The following is a 17,841-nucleotide window of genomic DNA, read 5'->3' on the forward strand; positions in this document are numbered from 1 at the left end:
TTAAAAATATTTAATTGAGAACGCTAGAGGACATTATTCAAACAAATTTTAATTGTTTTATTTTTATTTCGTAAATTTCTTCTTACAGTGATCATATTAGAGACAAATGCATGAAGATTAAAACTAAAGTAAAATTGTATGTTTTAAAAATAAAAATTAAATTAAAAACGCGGAACAAAATAATAAAGTCAAACAAGAAAATAAACAAAAAGCAAAGAACAACAGTAATTAAAAATACTTGAAATCGGTGGCAAATTATTTTTATTTATTTTTTAATTTTGATAATTGGCAATAATAAATAAAATTTTTATTTTATCTTTGGAACTCAATTAGGGCAAAAATGTGCTCTAAAATGATTGCGAATTAATAAATTGAATAAGACCTATTGCTTAAAAAGTAAACTACGGCATAGTATTTTAAACAATATTATACAAAATAATCTACGGGCCATTATTATTCAATAAATTTAATTAAGCCAACGTTATTTCATATATCATTAACTTATAGTTAAAAAACAAAATATATATATAATATTGTATTGCTAGTGGAAAAACTATTAACTTTTAATGACAGCATAAGCGACATTTTAAGCACGTCCTTACATTAGTAGATTAATGTTAAGTTTACAAATTAAAACATAATGTAAAAATTACAAGTGTTCACATTTCGGTCACGTCTCCGCCTCGTCGTTTACAGTTTTCTCGCTTTCTTCGCTGGATGGCGTGCCAGTGGAAGATTGCGGACTGACTCGTGTTTTTTCGGCCGTGACGTCATCGTATTCCACAATAGCCTTAATCTTGCCTAGGCTGTACACCCATTCTTTTGTTAAATCTTCGCCTTTGCTCGCCTCTTTAAGCGCGAATTCCCAGCGTTTAAGTACTTTTTCATCGTTGGTTCCAAATAGAAAGTTTTTTCGGGCCTGGCTTAGTTTAAACGTGTGCTTGTGTTCCGGACTGTTTATCATGGAGAACTCGAAGCCGGGAAGGGGCATAGTCATTTGTGCTCGAACATCCTAAAACATGAAATTGAAATGTCAACATCTGATATAGTAAACAGTTTTACTTAAACTAGTGCCTTAAGGTCAATTTGTTATCTTGGCTTTCCCACATAAAGGACAAACAAACACGAATATATACACTTAAAACATAATCTTAAACTTTATAGCCTGTTTTTTCAGCCTGATATTTTTTTTGGCATGTAAGTAGTTTTACGATAGACATTAAAGCAAGATTTCACTACACAAACATTTAGCGTACCATACATTCTAAAGGCCGATAACCTTTTTAATATTTCTCTATACAGTTAATGTTTTAACAGCACGTAATACAAACCTGGTGAGCTCCGTAGAAATACAAGCACAACTCGTTATCAGGAATAACACACCAAGTCTTAGACCAAGTCCGCTTCTTTTCGTTGTCCGTAAAAAACAAGTAGTTGGCGATCACGCTATTTTCCGATACAATGTCAGCCTCGACCTTAAAAAGTAATACGTGAATTTAGATAAAGTATAACGTTACGTCATTTTCTATATTTAAACATAGCCCCCCAGGGCAAAAGTAAGAGTCAGGGCTTAGTCTACGCGAATGTTTTGTGGAAATAAACACTGGTAATGTTTAGAACACAAATTCACACTGATCTGACATGTGACAGAACTGGTTATTGTTTAAACTTCTATTTTTTATGAGTCATGTTTTGTCTGAATTTTGTAATTTATACAAATTATATTTTAACAATAATATTTGTTAAGGTAATAGGAAGAATTAAAGCGTTGTTGTCTAGGCATACAGATAGGTAAAAAATGTGTTTATTTAGGATATGTTGGTAAATGTAAATTTGTTGTAAAACTGTTATTTACCGCGAGCACCCCCTTTTTCTCCCCGTCCACCGAATCGTGTTGATTTCTTCCCGTTAAAATGTTGAAACAATCAGTGCACACTTTCTGGGGCTTACCGGGTTCGTATTGTAGAGAAATTTTGTGTTCGGAGCACTCTGAGCAAACAACCTAGAAATCAAACAATATAAAAAATTAAACTTGCGCGACTGGCTAAAAGTGCAACAACAAGTTTTACTAGAAGTACTAAGTACATATTAACACACGTTGAACATTAACTTTAGACACTGGAAAATTCCACTAACCTTTCCGCAGGCTCTGCAGTGATGCCTTCGTCGCAGAAGCTTGCTGAATGCTTTATGGCAACGCATGCACATCGTAACTTCGTTGTCCTTTATCCACCTTGGAGCTCTGGTGCCTAAATCCGAATCAGCAATGTCGCCGACAAAGGGGGTAGCCGCTAAATGGTGGGAGGGGCTACTATCGTCTATCCCGTTTGTGATTGGCCGTTGATCGTCTGGAGATAACTTGTCATTGGGCGTTGCTGCTAGTACGGGTCCCTGTTTCATGAACGATTCTTTACGGTCAAGTGATTCAGCGATGGCGTCTTTTATTGCCGTTACCCAACTCTCCTTATCTTCTGCAGAGCTGTAAATCAAGGTTTAAATAATTACTAAAGTTTAAGTACAGATATTGGTAAAGAGATCAAAAGTAATACAGCAATCTGTGGAATTTTGCAATGGAATGATTTCACATGTTTTAACTAATCATCTAACTTGGTCGCTATCAATTTTAATTTCAGTCACAAAGCTGCAATTACTTAGCTAACACGTTCCAAATTAAATTATTACCTGGCAGCACATTCCATGGATTTCTGAAGGCCTCTGACAATAAAGGCGTTTGGTACTGTCGGGTTCTTGACATCGGTTAGCTGCATGCCGTCTAGATCCAGCTTGGCAGTCACTTTATAGGATTTGCCTTGCAAGCGGCCCAACGGTGTACAGCATAAGAGCATGTCGCTAAACTAGAAATTAAAATGCCAAAATTCAATTGTTGTTTTTAGAGATAATTTAGTTAAATCCCCGGCGATATTCGGAAACCAATGACGCATAAGTGATCTCACTGTATTTTACTCTAATCTGTTTCCATATAAGTATAGATAGGTTATAACATTTTGATAAACATACCAGGTATAAATATCGTTCGTATTTTTCGCCGTTTCTCGCCGAGATTTTAATGATTTTTCCTTCCTTCAACAATTCCCTTGAAACGTCGACAATGTCGAAATTCACGTCAGACAAGTTGTTGAACACGTTAACCAGTTTGTGAAATTTCTCCTGAAAACAATAAAAAAATGTGTCATATATAACTCAGCAAATCACTATAATTTTAAGGCAAAAATCTTGTCATTTAAAACGTGTGACTAAAAAGCACTACAGTTTTGCGTGTTGGACTTCCAAGAATTCTAGGTAAAATAGCTCAAAACTTTAAAGTGGGTATAATTATGTCGCGTTCTTGGCCAAATATAATTGAAATGTTAAGTAATTTGTATTGTTATGAAGGATGGGAAACCTACAATTAAAAGTTTTTGCAATTTGTCTATACAATAAACACGTGGTTTTAACAGATATGTTAATGTTGTAGATATAAGCATACGATTTTGACTTTGATATGGTTTGATGGGCAAGCTAACGATATGGGTATATAGGGTTAACACCTCACCTACACACCTTTATCGGGCAACCGACAAGGCTCATTACTGCGTTAACTTGATTAAGTAAAGTCTGTTCAATACAATGAGATATCGCATATACAAGATAAGGATACAGAGTGTCAAAAACGACTAGACGTTAAAAATAACAGTTTTTGCTTTCAAGTTTTTCTCTATGTTAAACCATACAAGTGCTTTAAAATCGATTTGTATTTTGTTTGATTTATAGAAATAACTGTCATGCAACCAGTATTTAAACAAACTGTTTTGGGAGACTCTTTATTCATTCTTAGTCATGGGGCCTTATGTAGGGTCAATATAAGTTTGCAATAAGTTTGTTAATGTTTAATTATTTCTAATGCCTGTTTACTTTGTCGACGTGTGTTTGTATCAGTTTGCAAATGTATTTTTAAAATTATTAAATGCAGGCCTTTTCAAAAACACCTAAATTTTATGGATGAAGATTCGCGTTGTTTTTATAGTGCTTTTAAATTTCATGTTTGGCAATATTATAAATATGGGCTTTAATTTCGCGAGGCATATCTCGCGTGGGTGATTTTAATTAAATTAAAGAGGATAAGCGTTATTTAGTGGGCGTCACCACGTCAGCAAATTAGTTCTATTTTAGTAGGTTTCTGAACCGTAAAATTTCCTAAAATAGACGCTAAACTGCAGTGACCAAAATTCCTATCTAACCCGTAATTTTAAATCTTTGCCAAATCAATTACACGAAAAAAATGGTAAAAAATCAGTTTTTAGCATTTGTTTATATAGATTGATATAGTAAAAACTTACAATTTTTTTCATGGTTTCATTTGAATGGGTAGCAGCCACAGTGATTAGGTTACAAGCTTTTAAAGCGTCCGGTCGGTCGACAGAATCTTCGGGTAATCTTTTAAGGTAATCTTCGAGCAGCAACTTATAACGGGGAACTCTTTGCACAGGCCCGAGCATATGATGCTAAAAAAAATATTTGGTATTTTTTTAACTCAAAAACAAATATATATTTAAACAAAGATATATTAATGCCTTATTTAAATGTAAGTTATTGAAGAGAATACAAGTTGACCTGCAAATATTTTGTTATTCTCCTAAACTAATAACACACAGTAAAATTTTGATTACAAACCGAGTCAAAATTTGAACTGACAATTAAGTGGTAATACCATGGTTTAAAACTAAAAGCTATTTGATGTGTGATTAGATTTGACTTGTGGCTATATGCAAACGCTCGTGCAAAACATATTGTTAATGACATGAAAGAAAAACAAAGCAAACTGAACTTCCAGTACGAAGAAAATTAACAAATTCTAGTTATTATGAAGCACTTTCAATTTCAGAAAATTTCTATTTTGCAATTACTTTTTATAAACAGGAAAATTAAAGTAGGTTTTAAAAAAAAAAAAAAAAATTAAAAAAAAAATATCAAAATGAAGTTACCTGCAAGGTCAAACTATTACATTCCGGCAACTTTTGAATTTCTTTTACAATTGTATTAAAACCACTTGATTTTTCAGTCCACAGTTTGATTGTATTCATTGCCTCGTCAAAGTTCTGAACGTACAGACTGTACATTTTCAAAAACGGGGCCGCCTTTGTCATGATGTCGCCAATTCGCGGATTGGAGTCCCTGTTGGTTAAATAAGAAAGCGTTAACGCACAAAAACATTCCATTATGTCATTATTTCCTGGTTATGATGTATATCATGATATACTGTAAACACACAGTAAGCCCTAATTCAAGTTTAAATGCATATAATAACAAAAACACCACAGCCTAGTTGTTATATCAATAAATTACAGCCTTACCAGTTACTTAGCCGTCCTTGCAGCTGCGGCAAAAGGAAACTGCTATGAAATTGGTAAATACCTGTCACGTGACAGAATATGGTATTGACGACCGATTCGGGCATGTTTATATTTTTTTGCGAGGCGGCATCACGCACCTTTTTGTGAAAAACCTATACGAAAAACAAAAAAAACGTAAGTTGCCGCTAGACACGTAAACAAAATGATAAACACATGTTATAAAGGTAAAACGTAATTGATATACGCTGTAGTAGTGTTAGTAATTACTATGTAATCCTTTAAATTTTGACAAAAACATGTAATGTCAAAGTTAAGGCTAGTTTACCTGATCAATTAAATGTAAAACAGCGACGTAAGATTCCTCTGTTGATAAAAGTTCTTTGGCGATGTTGTGGATTTTAGTTTCTGTTGTCTCTTTTTTCTATCAAAAAGCAAGCGCAAATTTATTATAAATATAAAAGCTCAAATTAGCTTAATTTGAATAGAGTTTTGTTCTTAGTCAATACCACAAAGGAAATTGATTGTTATACAATGGATCTCTACCCCATATTTTAGCCAGTAAAAGTTCTAAGCTTTTTATCAAAGCTGTCATTTTAACAAAAAGCAGGGTTCTTATGTTTTGGAAATGACTGTTATACATTGGCACGGGCCAAACGCCAGTGAAATTGGTTCATTTACATCCCATAATTTACCAGGCTACTTACAGGTGTAGGCAGAGGACTACTTGGCACCGGGATTTTCACTTCGTTCGACATCGGCTCGTCCTCATCACTAAAATCACTCCACGAGCTCCGAAGTCCTGAGTCCGGAACCGCCAAGGAGTCCCTCGGGTTCAGGGAGATGTCCGAATCAGTGGTGGCATCACTTTTTCTTTTATCACTGTTTCGTTTACCGTCAATGCCGGTAAACTGGGGAGTGGAGGAAGAATCGTCTCCGCTAACTTCCTGAGCAATTTTCTCGTATTCTTCCAGCGGGTTGAAGTCGTCTAGGATCGAGATGCTACCGCTTCGGGTACTGGTTGATCTTATAGACATTGCATCACTTCTAGTACGAGAATTGGGCCTCGAATCGTCGTTGCTGTCTTGGTGATCGCTTTTGTTCGAAGAATTCGGCTTTTGAGATTGTAAAGGAATTTCAGGGGGAGACGATAATGTTCTCGATTTGTCCGAGTCGTTGTTTGCTATGCTAAGGGTGTTTTCGGTGGGCGTTGTCGCGCTTGTAGTGTTGCTGTGCGTTTTGGAGCGCTTGCGCTGAAGAGCAAGGAAATTGGGTCGCTCGGGGGATTCCCCCACTTCGTCACTCCTGTTCGAGGGCTGCGTCGACGATTTGGTGTTCTTGGAAACCGGTAACGACCCGGGTTTCGAGATCATCAGGTCGTGGAGTGAGCTGGCTCTTCTCCGACCCTCGAAAGCCTCCGGACTCTTTAACAAGCGCATAGATGGAGAGTTCGACTCTCCGAAGAGGGCGTTCTCGCTTTTTCTGATCGCCATTGGGCTATGAATCGGTGACGAATTCAAGGAGGACTTTTTCGAGGATAAACTGTCTTTGGAACTTCTCCGCACGAAGTTCAACTTTGCCCAGCTCTCGCTCGTGACGTCATCAACGATCGGTCGTTTCGGTTCGTTGACTCCCGTTGGGACTTCGTCGTAAATGTGGTTGACGTCATCGGAGTTTTTATCCCCGGCCATAAGGTGGTCAGCAGAATCATCAGACCATGACCGTCGGTGATGTTTTGGCCCCCCTGTTTGTCTGTAAAAAATTTAAAAAAAAATGTTAATTTTTTCTGGTTTAAAAACACAAAATCCAGACAAACACACGTGTTTGTGTTTTAGATTCGTTTTATGAGTTGTTTTTTCGGTTGTATAAAAGCAAAGTAGCCTACAATGTCACGAACCGATACGTAAAAAGACTAATAACACGCAATTAGCATCACTGTGGAAAGTACTTGAGGCTGATTTGCACGAAAAACTGCTAACTACATTATCCGAATTATATTTAGATCGCATCAGCAGAAAATAAATAGCGATAACATTTAGACCCGGTCATTACGTGCCTCAAATCGTGCGCGAACTCAGTTTCGTGAAATACAAAATACAATTGATAACAAATGTTTAGGGACCTTAAAGAAAAAATTTAAAAAGCAAAACGAGTTTAAATTAGGGGGTTCGGTTTCTAAGGCGTTTTTAATATAAGAATAATTTACTTATCGTGTTAAAAAATTAATGCCCAAATATTGTCATGTTCAAAACTGTTTTAAAATATGGTGGCATTTTGACAACTCATCTATCAATGACGTCACTCTTACTACGTCATCTACCTGCACAAACAACTGCCGCAAAAGGTGTCTCCGGTTTTTCGGAAAAAAGCTCGCACGTTTCGTCCCCAACGGTTCGAGGTCATCGAAGTTTTTTTCGTGTTTTTCTTTCTTTGTCTCCACTTTTCTCGTTTTTTAATTCTCTCCAGCGAGTCGGGGTCGAATAAATGAACTCTTTCATAATCGTTCGTCATAATTATAAATTTTTTGGGTGTCTTGTTTTAAATCTTATTTTTCTGGGATGAACGAAATAAAGTTTTAAAAACTAATTCCTAAATTCATAAAACTGTAAAATATTTTCTATTTTAAAAATCCAATTTCCTTTCTGTAACTTAAAACTCGATAATCTGCACAAAATGTTACAATTTTAGCATCCAACTTCTATGTAACAACTTCTGATAACACGTGATAAAATCTTAAAGAAACAAATTCAATATTTCCACTTTGCGTTAAATCTTAAACTGCGGAGAGTAATCCAAAACCGCAATAAAAATATCCTTGTCATTATAAGCCTTTAAATAAAAATGCATTTTGTAACCTGCAATTATGAAACACAACTGACACAAATCTAAACTTGAAGACTCAAAACTTTGGGACCTTATGCCTGTTTAAACTCACAAAATTTTGCGGTACCCTTCGCACTTATCATAAATTTACTGTCTCGGCTATGGTGCAAATCCGGTTCTGATGGCATTGACTCTCTGCAGTCGCAAGTTTACGGCTAGCCTTAAGGCAATTCGCCTCACTCTAATTATGTGTCGGACCGACTTCCATGGCGCTATTATTATTCCTTCCATGAAATATCAACATGTCGCAATTTCGGGCATTTTCGTATGTTGAGAAAAGCAAAATATTTTGTCATGCCTTTCTAGGAATGTATGAGGTTCTTGTGTTGACAAAATTTCTGTAGAGGTCAAAACGCTACCCCAATTCTACCACCTTGACTCAATAGGTTTGCTATTTTAAATCGGTATTAGGCGCACTTGTGGAGGTATGTGGCCGGTTTCCTATTACTTAAAATGTCAACTACCTAACACATGACAGATCGAGCGCGATAATTGTTATTTTTGGAGCATCTTTTTTCAGGCAACTCGGCGATCACCCGACGCTTTGTTTAGATGATTAAGTAAACCACAACCGATTTTATTGTTTTTACTTAGGTGTTAAACTGACCGCATTAACCTCATAAGTCAGTTAATCTATACGCTGATGTAATCAAGGAAATTAAAATGACTAACGAAAGTTTTTATGAACCAAAATTAACTTTTAATTGGCGATGTCATTTATCTTTGGTAAGTTACTTAACCATATTGCTTCATTTGTGTGTTTATTCGCTGTTTAAGTAGTTTGTGTTTTTAAATAACAGGTTATTGTCGAAATCACAGGTCTTATTTTGATACATAAAAATAAATGTGTTGCTGGTGATAAAAAAATACAAAACTTTATTACTTATAAATTTTTACCTTTTTTCTTCTTGTTTATTATATGAACTTCGGTTCGAGCCCCCAAACATCATAGCCCGCTCGCCGACACTTGATGTCGCCATATTCTTTTTGTTTTTTACTAAATCTGCTGAACCATCAGTCAGATCCACACTTGGTGACGCTGTCTCTGCCCTTTCTCGTTTCGAACTTGGTCTCGGAAGAACTTTGGGCTTGGCCTTATTTTCGGAGGAGTTTCTTCTTGGAGTGTTTTTGTTGTTAACCAACAAATTGTCAGTACTTCCAAAATTATGTCCTCGTTTGTCGTAGCTCAAGTTACTCCCTAGCGAAGACAGCGAAGTTATACTCCCTCCTCTGCTGTTTGAACTTTGCGACTGTTTATCTAAACAAAAAGTCAAATTTTAAGACATTTAAATTTAAAACAGCTACATGGAAAGTACTATGTAAAAAAAGCTATTCAGACAACTAACCTATTTAAAAAAAATAGTAATATGCTTGCCACTTAATACTTTCAATTTAATAATTAACAAAACAGGAACTGTTGTCTGACTTTTTAATTTAAACAGGTTGTTTCTAACGGAAATAGTGACGTTTTGGTGCAGTTAGTTTTAACATAAAACTAAACGACTGCTGTCTATCTTGACTCTTGTCTTATCGTTCTTTTTTTAACATCAAACAGCGTCTTATTAAAAAAGTGTAGACAAAATCAATACTAAACGCGTTACAAAAACAGTCTAACATATGCATCACCCGCCACATGCCTTAAATTAAGCAGCTCTTAATCGTGTTAAATAATAAAAGACCTCGTTAGTTTTTCCTTGTGCTGTTTTTATTCCTACACATAAGCAACCAGAGTGTTGCTTAAACTTTATTAGCACAGGAAGAGACAGCTTTAGATCCGTGCTCTGACTAACTGTAACCAATTTATGTAAAGTGACGTTTTTGCCCAGTTACTGGGCCCACCTTTCTTAAAATCAGTCGACATAATTTAATGTCCTGGTTCATTAAATGACCATTTGTTTCGTATATGCTAAACAAGTGAGATGTTTTAGCTAGTTTTTGGACGAAAAATGATTTTTAGTGTTTTAAATTTAGTAGCTTTTTTGCCAGCCTCCTTTATTCAGAAAACGGGCAGAGCACGTGACATAACACAAGCTGCATATTCGGAAGTTACGTCACAAGGCAATTTACCCACAACTATTAAAATACCTCTTTTAAATTAAAACGGTAGGAGCCATAACACGCCGATTGGTTAATTTATTTAGCGAGACACCGCGACGTAAAATAGAACAATTTTTGTCACAGCACGGAGAGTTATTTGCTATTGTGTTTAATCATAAAAAAGTAATTTAAATTGTACTCCGAATTCTAATATTGTTTTGTGGTATAACATTTCGTTATTAAAGTTTAAAATAAACATGGGTTTTAAATTACGATACTGTATTATAAATCATGAAATTAAATGTAAATATACTCATGCATGTTATACATTAACATACTTTCTTTTTATAAAGCAAAACTATTTGCATTGCCCCTCGTTCAACGAAATTCTAACTACTTTTAATAAAATAATTTACTTTTTATATTAGTTTTTAAAAAGAAAGTAGTTTTAATGTCATTACGGTTGCGCAATTCTTATGAATACATGCAACAACGTTTGTTAATATTGACACAGAGCTATTAACTTAAGGACAAAAGCTAATATAATAAAACTTAGTCAATCAAGCGCAATATTCTAAAACAAATGTTGAAGTTATATTACTAGGTTTGTTGAGTTAGTGTATGGTTTAAACAAGTCTCTACCATATCATAGAGTAAACCAATATCCTGTGAACCTATACAAGTAAATTTATCCAGTAAAAATTGACACTTTCCCGAACGAAATTGCCTTTTGCGTGTGCAAGTTCACTGGGTGCTTAGGTAGTGCTTAATTTGGATTAGCTACCTGCTGATTTCGGTCACGGGCTGTCTGTTTTGTATAGATTTTTATTTGACACCCTTTTTAAATTACCGGGTTGTATTGTTATTACTTTCTAATGTAAATTTCTATCGAAACCAACGACTCTCCTATTTTGAAAAATAATAAAAACTTGACTAACATACCGAAACTCTGATATACTAAGTTTCCTCCACTGTAAAAGTTTAGCTTAATATTTAGCCTTACACTCTAGAATGTAATTTTTGAACCAAAGTTAATATTGACATTAAACTTTTCCAGCATTTATAGCTTAACTACAGGACAGCAAAGCAAATAAAAATTCTTTTAAAATCTGATCCATTTCTATGACAAGCAATTAATTAGTAAACGATTATGTTAATCATATTTGATAACATGCCGCGTTATAAAACGATTATGAAGCAAATTTTATATCAAGTGACAATGGGAAAAACCATGACATAATTTAATCTAAGCAACTCCCAATGTTAAAGAACGAAATAAACAAGCTTACCTATCTGTACTTTTTCGTCCCACAAAGCCTTCACTTGTCGAAAGGTTTTCTGTAGATTGGGATCGGACATCGACCTTCTATGCTTTGTGTTTCGTTTTAACGCACTTTGCTGGGTTCGTAATTCAACATTGCCGTTATTTTTTAAAGAGCTTGATTTTTCGTTGGGTTTTTCAGTGGTAGTGGGCTTCACAACATCAACAGGCTTGGATTTAACTTCTGGTTTTCCATTCTGAAGAGGCTTTTCGGGAACTGAAGGCTTGTTCTTGGGAGGAGAAGGTCGGAACGCAGAAGATCTTGGTCTTCTTGGAATATTGTTTTGATTTTGGAAGGAGTTTATTTCCGGTTGCATTCTGGCTTCCATTTTAGCAACTGTGTCTCTGACTTTCACTGCAAAAAATAACAAGTTAAAATTTAACGTTAGTGTACTATTAAAGTAAGTAAATAAAGATAGGCAGCTATAGCTGTACCGGTAACTATTTAAACGTATGCGCGTAATAAAATGTGTAATAAAAAAGCACTGCAAACTTACGTTTATTCTATTTAAAAACAAAAGTTAAATTTTTAGGTACAAACGCTACAGGGAAGCTACGCAATTCAGGATATTCCCTTTTCCCGTGCGTACAACACACATACAAAAAACGACGTCATTCGCATTTAAAAGTTTTTACAGTGCCAAACAATGTCGGCTTCTAATTAATGATTATTAAGCAAAAGGCGGTTTCCATATTTAGATAACAAAGAAGCTCAATATATTTATAGATAAATAAAGAATGTGAAATTTTGATTTCTTGAGCACAAAGAACGCCAGCTAAAATTATATAATAGTATATGCATAGGGTTGAAGTAACGGTTTACAACTAAGGCCTACCAGCCTTTCAAACAAACTTTTATTACTATTAACAAAGGCGTTGTATTTTATAATACCTGGGTGTTCATATTCCGTTACTACAAATCCACGATGATCAATAAAAATTTCACCTTCAACTAGTATTCGGACACTAGTGGCAGCAGCCATACTGCCTAACAACTTTTACTAACACAACCACACTAATGTAAACCTGTGATAACATAATCAACATTGATAATGTACTGACAAATGTAACCATATGCTGTGTTTATCTGTGAATAATCTGTCTTTTAAAGTATTGTACTATCAATTCCCAAAGCGAATATTCGAATGCAAATTGAAATAAAATAGAAATAGATGGCAAACAATGGTATGAGTTACTGTTTGCAAACTTTTTGGTAATAGAGAAAGCAAAGTTTTAAAACATGTTAATGTTTAACTTTAGTCATGTACGCAATGCAATCATAAAATCAACGTTCATAGTCTAGCAACTTTAAATGGCATTTGTATTTCTTTATTTTGATATTACAATATCGGTATTTGGCCCAATTAAAAACCTTTGCATTATTTTTAACTGTCATTCAACAGTTACGATTGTTGTTTTTCGTTTGTGACGTAACATTTATTAAAGGTTACGCTTGCTAAACCATAGTTTGTTAATTCATATTTTTAAACTACTACAATTTCAAATCTAAATTTAGCCTTAATTTGGTCTCGAAAGTTTCTGCTGATTAAATTTAACTTAAAAAATCTAAATTCACTTTTATTCACAAACTGGCGCCTTTAAAAATCTATAATGGTTTGCATGCTAAACAAACAACGCGATTTGAATACACACAGCCAGCTAATTTAAACTACGTGATCACGGTATTATCTCCAGCATAGGCTAACTGATAACTACAGCGTACACCATAGCAAAAAAATCCCAGCAATTCCTATCTTAAAGTGCTGTATAGGATTTTACATAAGACACTATATCGGGTATGGGACGTATATGCATAAGCCATGCGTTGTCTCATTTCCGCTTTTCATTACAGCATCTAGTGGGGAAACAAATATCTCCATGACGTCATAAGAAAATAAACGTTTACGTTCTTTCGATGGTGTATACACTAGAATTATTTACAAGACAGTCAGTTAGTCATAATTATCTTATGATTTTTTAGCTTATTTTTAAAAGTATGGTTAAATAAAAACGCTGCGCTTTGCTGAATTTAATTGTGACCATATTTTTTTTGATTTTTTAATAGAAAAAACAGCGCTATCTAATAAACAATTATTTATAGGCTTTGATGTTTGAATACATGTTAAAAGCCGTATAGCTCAAGACTTTATAGAGTTTAAAAAGTTTTATATTTAAAGAAAACGCGTGCAGGAAACACAAGAACCGAACTGGTAATGTTTTCAAAACTACTACCACTACTGTACAGGTTTAAAACCCAAAACAAACAACAACCTTTAAATAAACCTTACAATAAGACACACCTAATTATCTTATTATTAAGTTTTGGCATCAGCAAGTCGTGTTGTTTATCTAGTTTAGCAAAATTTGAACTTTTGACCATATTTTAAAATTTAATGCGCCAAATTGTTTTCAGTTTTTACTCAAAATTTGTGGGACAGATTTTTTTTGCAACTGTGTTCAGAGCAATTGGTTCGTTATATAAGGCACCAACAATCAATTCGTGCTTTTCAAGGGTTCCGGTCGCAAATAAACAACCAGTTTTTTATCATATTCTAGTTCTGTTCCCAGCATTCACTTTTCCTCAACAAAAAAAAAACGTTGCCAAGCACATATAGCTTGAAATATTGAACGAAATTTAATAACAAGGCTACGCAGCTGTTCGGCACACCAATACGTACATTTTTCAGTGAAAATTCAGTCCCTTGCGAATTCGGTATTTTCATATGTTTTGATTTTTCGTCTCGGTCGTGTAAGTACGTTATATCACACAGATTAAAATAGTTTCAAGCTTTCGTATGTTTAAAACGTGTTAAGGACAAAGCGTAACAACCTTGTGTTGTATGTATACACGCAAACTTTCAATTTGTTCTGCAAAATCTAAACGCATTTGCAGAAAAAATAATAAAAAAAACGAGGTATCATTATCCAACACATTAGTATTATGTTTCGGCTCGCTAAGCTGGCATGCGTGCAATGACTTGCTTAGCTTAATTACATCTTAACCTGAAAATAAAACCCTACTACAAATGTACACCAGCTAGACAGGACTCCTAAGAAAAACTAATTTATGCCCAATCTGTCGCTTACTAATCAATTTCATGCGATTCACATAAAAATCATTTAATGATAAAATGCTTATAATTAATTGATAACAAAATATCTTAAACTATGTCATCTATACTTTTGCTTAACTCTCGTTTTACTTAAAAATCTATTTTTGAATATCCTAAAAACAGTAACTGAATAAAAATTTAAAAATATTCTAGGGATGTTATTGAAAAGCAGCAATCCTAAATAGAGCATTTTAGTCTAGACAACGCAATAAACAAGCTCTTGGTAGGAACATTGTCCTGTAATAAACCTAAATTGATATCACTACAATTCTTGTATCCCACACTATAGCCTACTTGCTCATAAAAGGGAAATTGCGATCACTTGAATGATACATAAACGTCGTATTTAAAAAAGGTAAATTACACTTAATTGGTGTACGAATTAACCCAAAGGAAATTGTTTTTTTATGAACACTTGTATTTAAAAAACTACAGGAAAACAAAATAAGTTTGGTAAATATAAAAATTATTTGATGTTTAGTCGATTAGGATCATGACTATATTAACTTAAAAAAAACTTTAGTTCCTCAAAATTAAATAAACACCACACCCACTCAGTATTACAATTTAAGTAAATATTTTATTAGGCTAATGAAGTCTGGGATGGCATTTCTCCAACGTTGATAAATCAAAGGAGAATTAATTAGTCAAATATTTGAAAATTTAGTTTTAAATGTATCGTCTAAAACGTTAGGGCTTACCTATAGGTTTGTTAGACTGGCCATACTTCTTTTTTAACAGCGACAAACTTGAAGATTGATAGTTAAATTCGGAGTTCGACCTCCGAACCGCTTTTCTTGAATTTTTATTTCTTTGCCACTTGTGCTGTATGTTGGTTTCACTCCTCTGTACAGTTCTAGGCTGTGTTGTGCCTACTGGTCTTACGTAGCTCGGTGTGTAAGAAGGTAAACTGCTCACCTCTTCAGTTTTAGAGCGTGCCTTAGCGCTTATAGGCTTGCATTTAGGTGTGGTGTTATTGTTATTCGGGTCTTGAGTAATGTTCAACGATGATTCCTTATCGTTTGTTACGCGCGATGACGTCATATTAGGAAACTCTAGGTGTGCAATTCTTTCCTGAACGTCTAACCGGGATCCCCTCACCATTGTGCTACAACCTCGAGATCGGTGATCGGGTCGTTCAGTAATTTAGATCACAGTTATTTCAAAATTTAAAAAATATTTTCTTTTCTACGTTAAAAATAAATAAAATTTGTCTAAATACTTTTTTTGAAGTGCGTTACTTTAAAAACGAAAATCACTGGTACTCTTAAGTTTTTAATACAGGCATATCAAACACTTATATCTACGACTAAAATTAAACCCCTATAAATTACAAATTGTCGCTGTGTACCGCCAATTTAATCCAACTGCGTTTGGCACTTAAAGCGAAAATAAACTATGTACAACCTCGCAATGTTGACGTTCTTTTGTTGTCGCGTGACAGGCTGAAAATCGCCTTTTTTCCCTGCGAGATGGGGGAGTGCCCTAACTTCATCGCTCAGCGCGAGATCCATTACTAAACGCGAATAAATCCGTGTACGATAAACGAATGACCTACACGGGATGACGTCATTCTGATTGTGAGCCGATCGGGTCGACCAATTGGACGGTCTGACAAAATCGTTCACGCACCCTTCATATTAAACGCAAATTATTTGAGGAGTTGCTGTGAAAACATTGGGGCTAGGTATCATCGCTTACTCAGCATGCATTTTGTTGTTTTTATTGCAATTTGTATAGGAGCATCTTTCGAATACCGGAACCGATTAGAGTAATATGATACGGTAATATGCCTTACGATTTGGAACGTTAAAGGTGATTAAAATATGATGGTGCAATATTGTATTTTGTTATTGACAACACGATATCTTTAAAAGCCTTACAAAGTTAAAATAAAAATTGATTAAAAATTTTAATAAACAAAAATCAATTTTTTGTGACTTTTTTGGATTATTTAAATTTTAAATAATTCGATAGGAAATTATCACTTACAGATAAATCATCGCAGTGATAAGTCTCGAGTTTCGCTCTAAGTACCCTTTAAAGTTCGATGACAGTATTATATTACGTATCCAACATTATTGATCTTACCCCGTCTATGTCTATTATATAAAAGAGGGGACATATTCAATGACGTAATTTTTTTTATAAAGCCTTTATAAATTAGGGAGAATCCATATATTTCAATAGGTATATAAAACAAGGATCTATAGATTTTAATACCATATAAAGGAAAACTCATGTTAAGAGCGCAGAATTGTGTATTGATCGTTATTTCTGTATTGTGATTTTTTACAAGGGATTTTTTGTATGGCGTAAATTAAGTTCATTTTGGTTCCTTTTTTAAAGGATTTTCCATAAAAAAATAACCGCGCGGTTTATTAGTGGAATTTACATTTCAAATTGGTCCTTTGTCGTTTATACAAGCGAAGCAACGGGGTTAGGTCGACATAGAGTTCCATGTTTTGTTTGGGTTATTAAGGTCCGAAACCTTTCACACTTTATAGATTACAACACGAATATCACAAACAATACAGGAACTTGCACTTATACCGTATTCTAAAATAAAAACAGGTTATTTTTTCAAGATTGCGCTCCTACTGATTCGACAATATCTAACGGTAAACCCCCTAATAAAATGTAATTTTTTTTAAAAGGTCGAATTTATATTAACTTACAGTTTTCTAATGAAAGTCGCTTGTGATGCTTACACCCCGATGTATTTCTGATACTACACCACTTCAGACCGATTTTGACCCACTACTTAACTTTTGCAAACTAAGGTGCTTGCACATTTAACATTGCATGCAACCAAGTATACAATCTTGTTTGGGATGAGTGAAAACCTGATGACGTCACGTATACGAGTTACGACAAACGTCTGAAACGGTAGCTAGTTTAAAAGCTTAAACTACCAGTAAATCCTTGAGTCATAATAGGGATACATTCGCTTACCTAAGGGTATATTATATTTTATAGCTATCTATATTAAATTACATTTTTGCAGTTTCATTCTATTCTTTAGCACAATATTTTTATGAAAATTTTCCACTACTGAACTATAAATAAATCAGTCGACAATATTAAGTTATAAATTGGTATCTTGCTAGTGGATCGTATTAAATCTTTTAACCATAAT

General features: G+C 34.3%; 1 protein-coding gene across 3 annotated transcripts; it reads right to left on the minus strand.

The window, feature by feature from the left end:
* Positions 1-94: 94 nt before the first annotated feature.
* LOC145751433 (uncharacterized) lies at positions 95-15,880 on the minus strand. Of its 3 annotated transcripts, none has more exons than XM_082567572.1 (14): positions 15,404-15,880; positions 11,558-11,944; positions 9,129-9,489; positions 6,056-7,100; positions 5,677-5,772; positions 5,352-5,503; positions 4,983-5,172; positions 4,338-4,502; positions 3,019-3,168; positions 2,683-2,855; positions 2,137-2,479; positions 1,856-2,002; positions 1,332-1,475; positions 95-1,012 (listed from the first exon to the last, which is right to left on the minus strand). In XM_082567572.1, exons 1-14 carry the CDS (start codon positions 15,804-15,806, stop codon positions 671-673), a joined length of 4,098 nt encoding a protein of 1,365 aa, XP_082423698.1. In that variant the 5' UTR covers positions 15,807-15,880; the 3' UTR covers positions 95-670. The 3 variants fall into 3 exon arrangements, with proteins under 3 accessions (XP_082423698.1, XP_082423699.1, XP_082423700.1); XM_082567573.1 differs by lacking the exon at positions 15,404-15,880 and adding an exon at positions 12,482-12,615; XM_082567574.1 differs by lacking the exon at positions 15,404-15,880 and adding an exon at positions 12,087-12,124.
* Positions 15,881-17,841: the final 1,961 nt, after the last annotated feature.

Source organism: Corella eumyota, chromosome 4, assembly GCF_963082875.1.
Source record: "Corella eumyota chromosome 4, kaCorEumy4.1, whole genome shotgun sequence".
Classification (NCBI taxonomy): Eukaryota; Metazoa; Chordata; class Ascidiacea; order Phlebobranchia; family Corellidae; genus Corella; species Corella eumyota.

Bases quoted from the DNA above. Each gene is read 5' to 3' on its own strand.
- LOC145751433 (XM_082567572.1), bottom strand. From the start codon at position 15,806: ATGGTGAGGGGATCCCGGTTAGACGTTCAGGAAAGAATTGCACACCTA. The intron at 5,773-6,055 runs GTAAGTAGCCTG...GCTTTTTGATAG, and splicing joins GTAGTCCTCTGCCTACACCT to AAAAAAGAGACAACAGAAAC. The intron at 2,856-3,018 runs GTATGTTTATCA...TTTAATTTCTAG, and splicing joins ACGAACGATATTTATACCTG to TTTAGCGACATGCTCTTATG.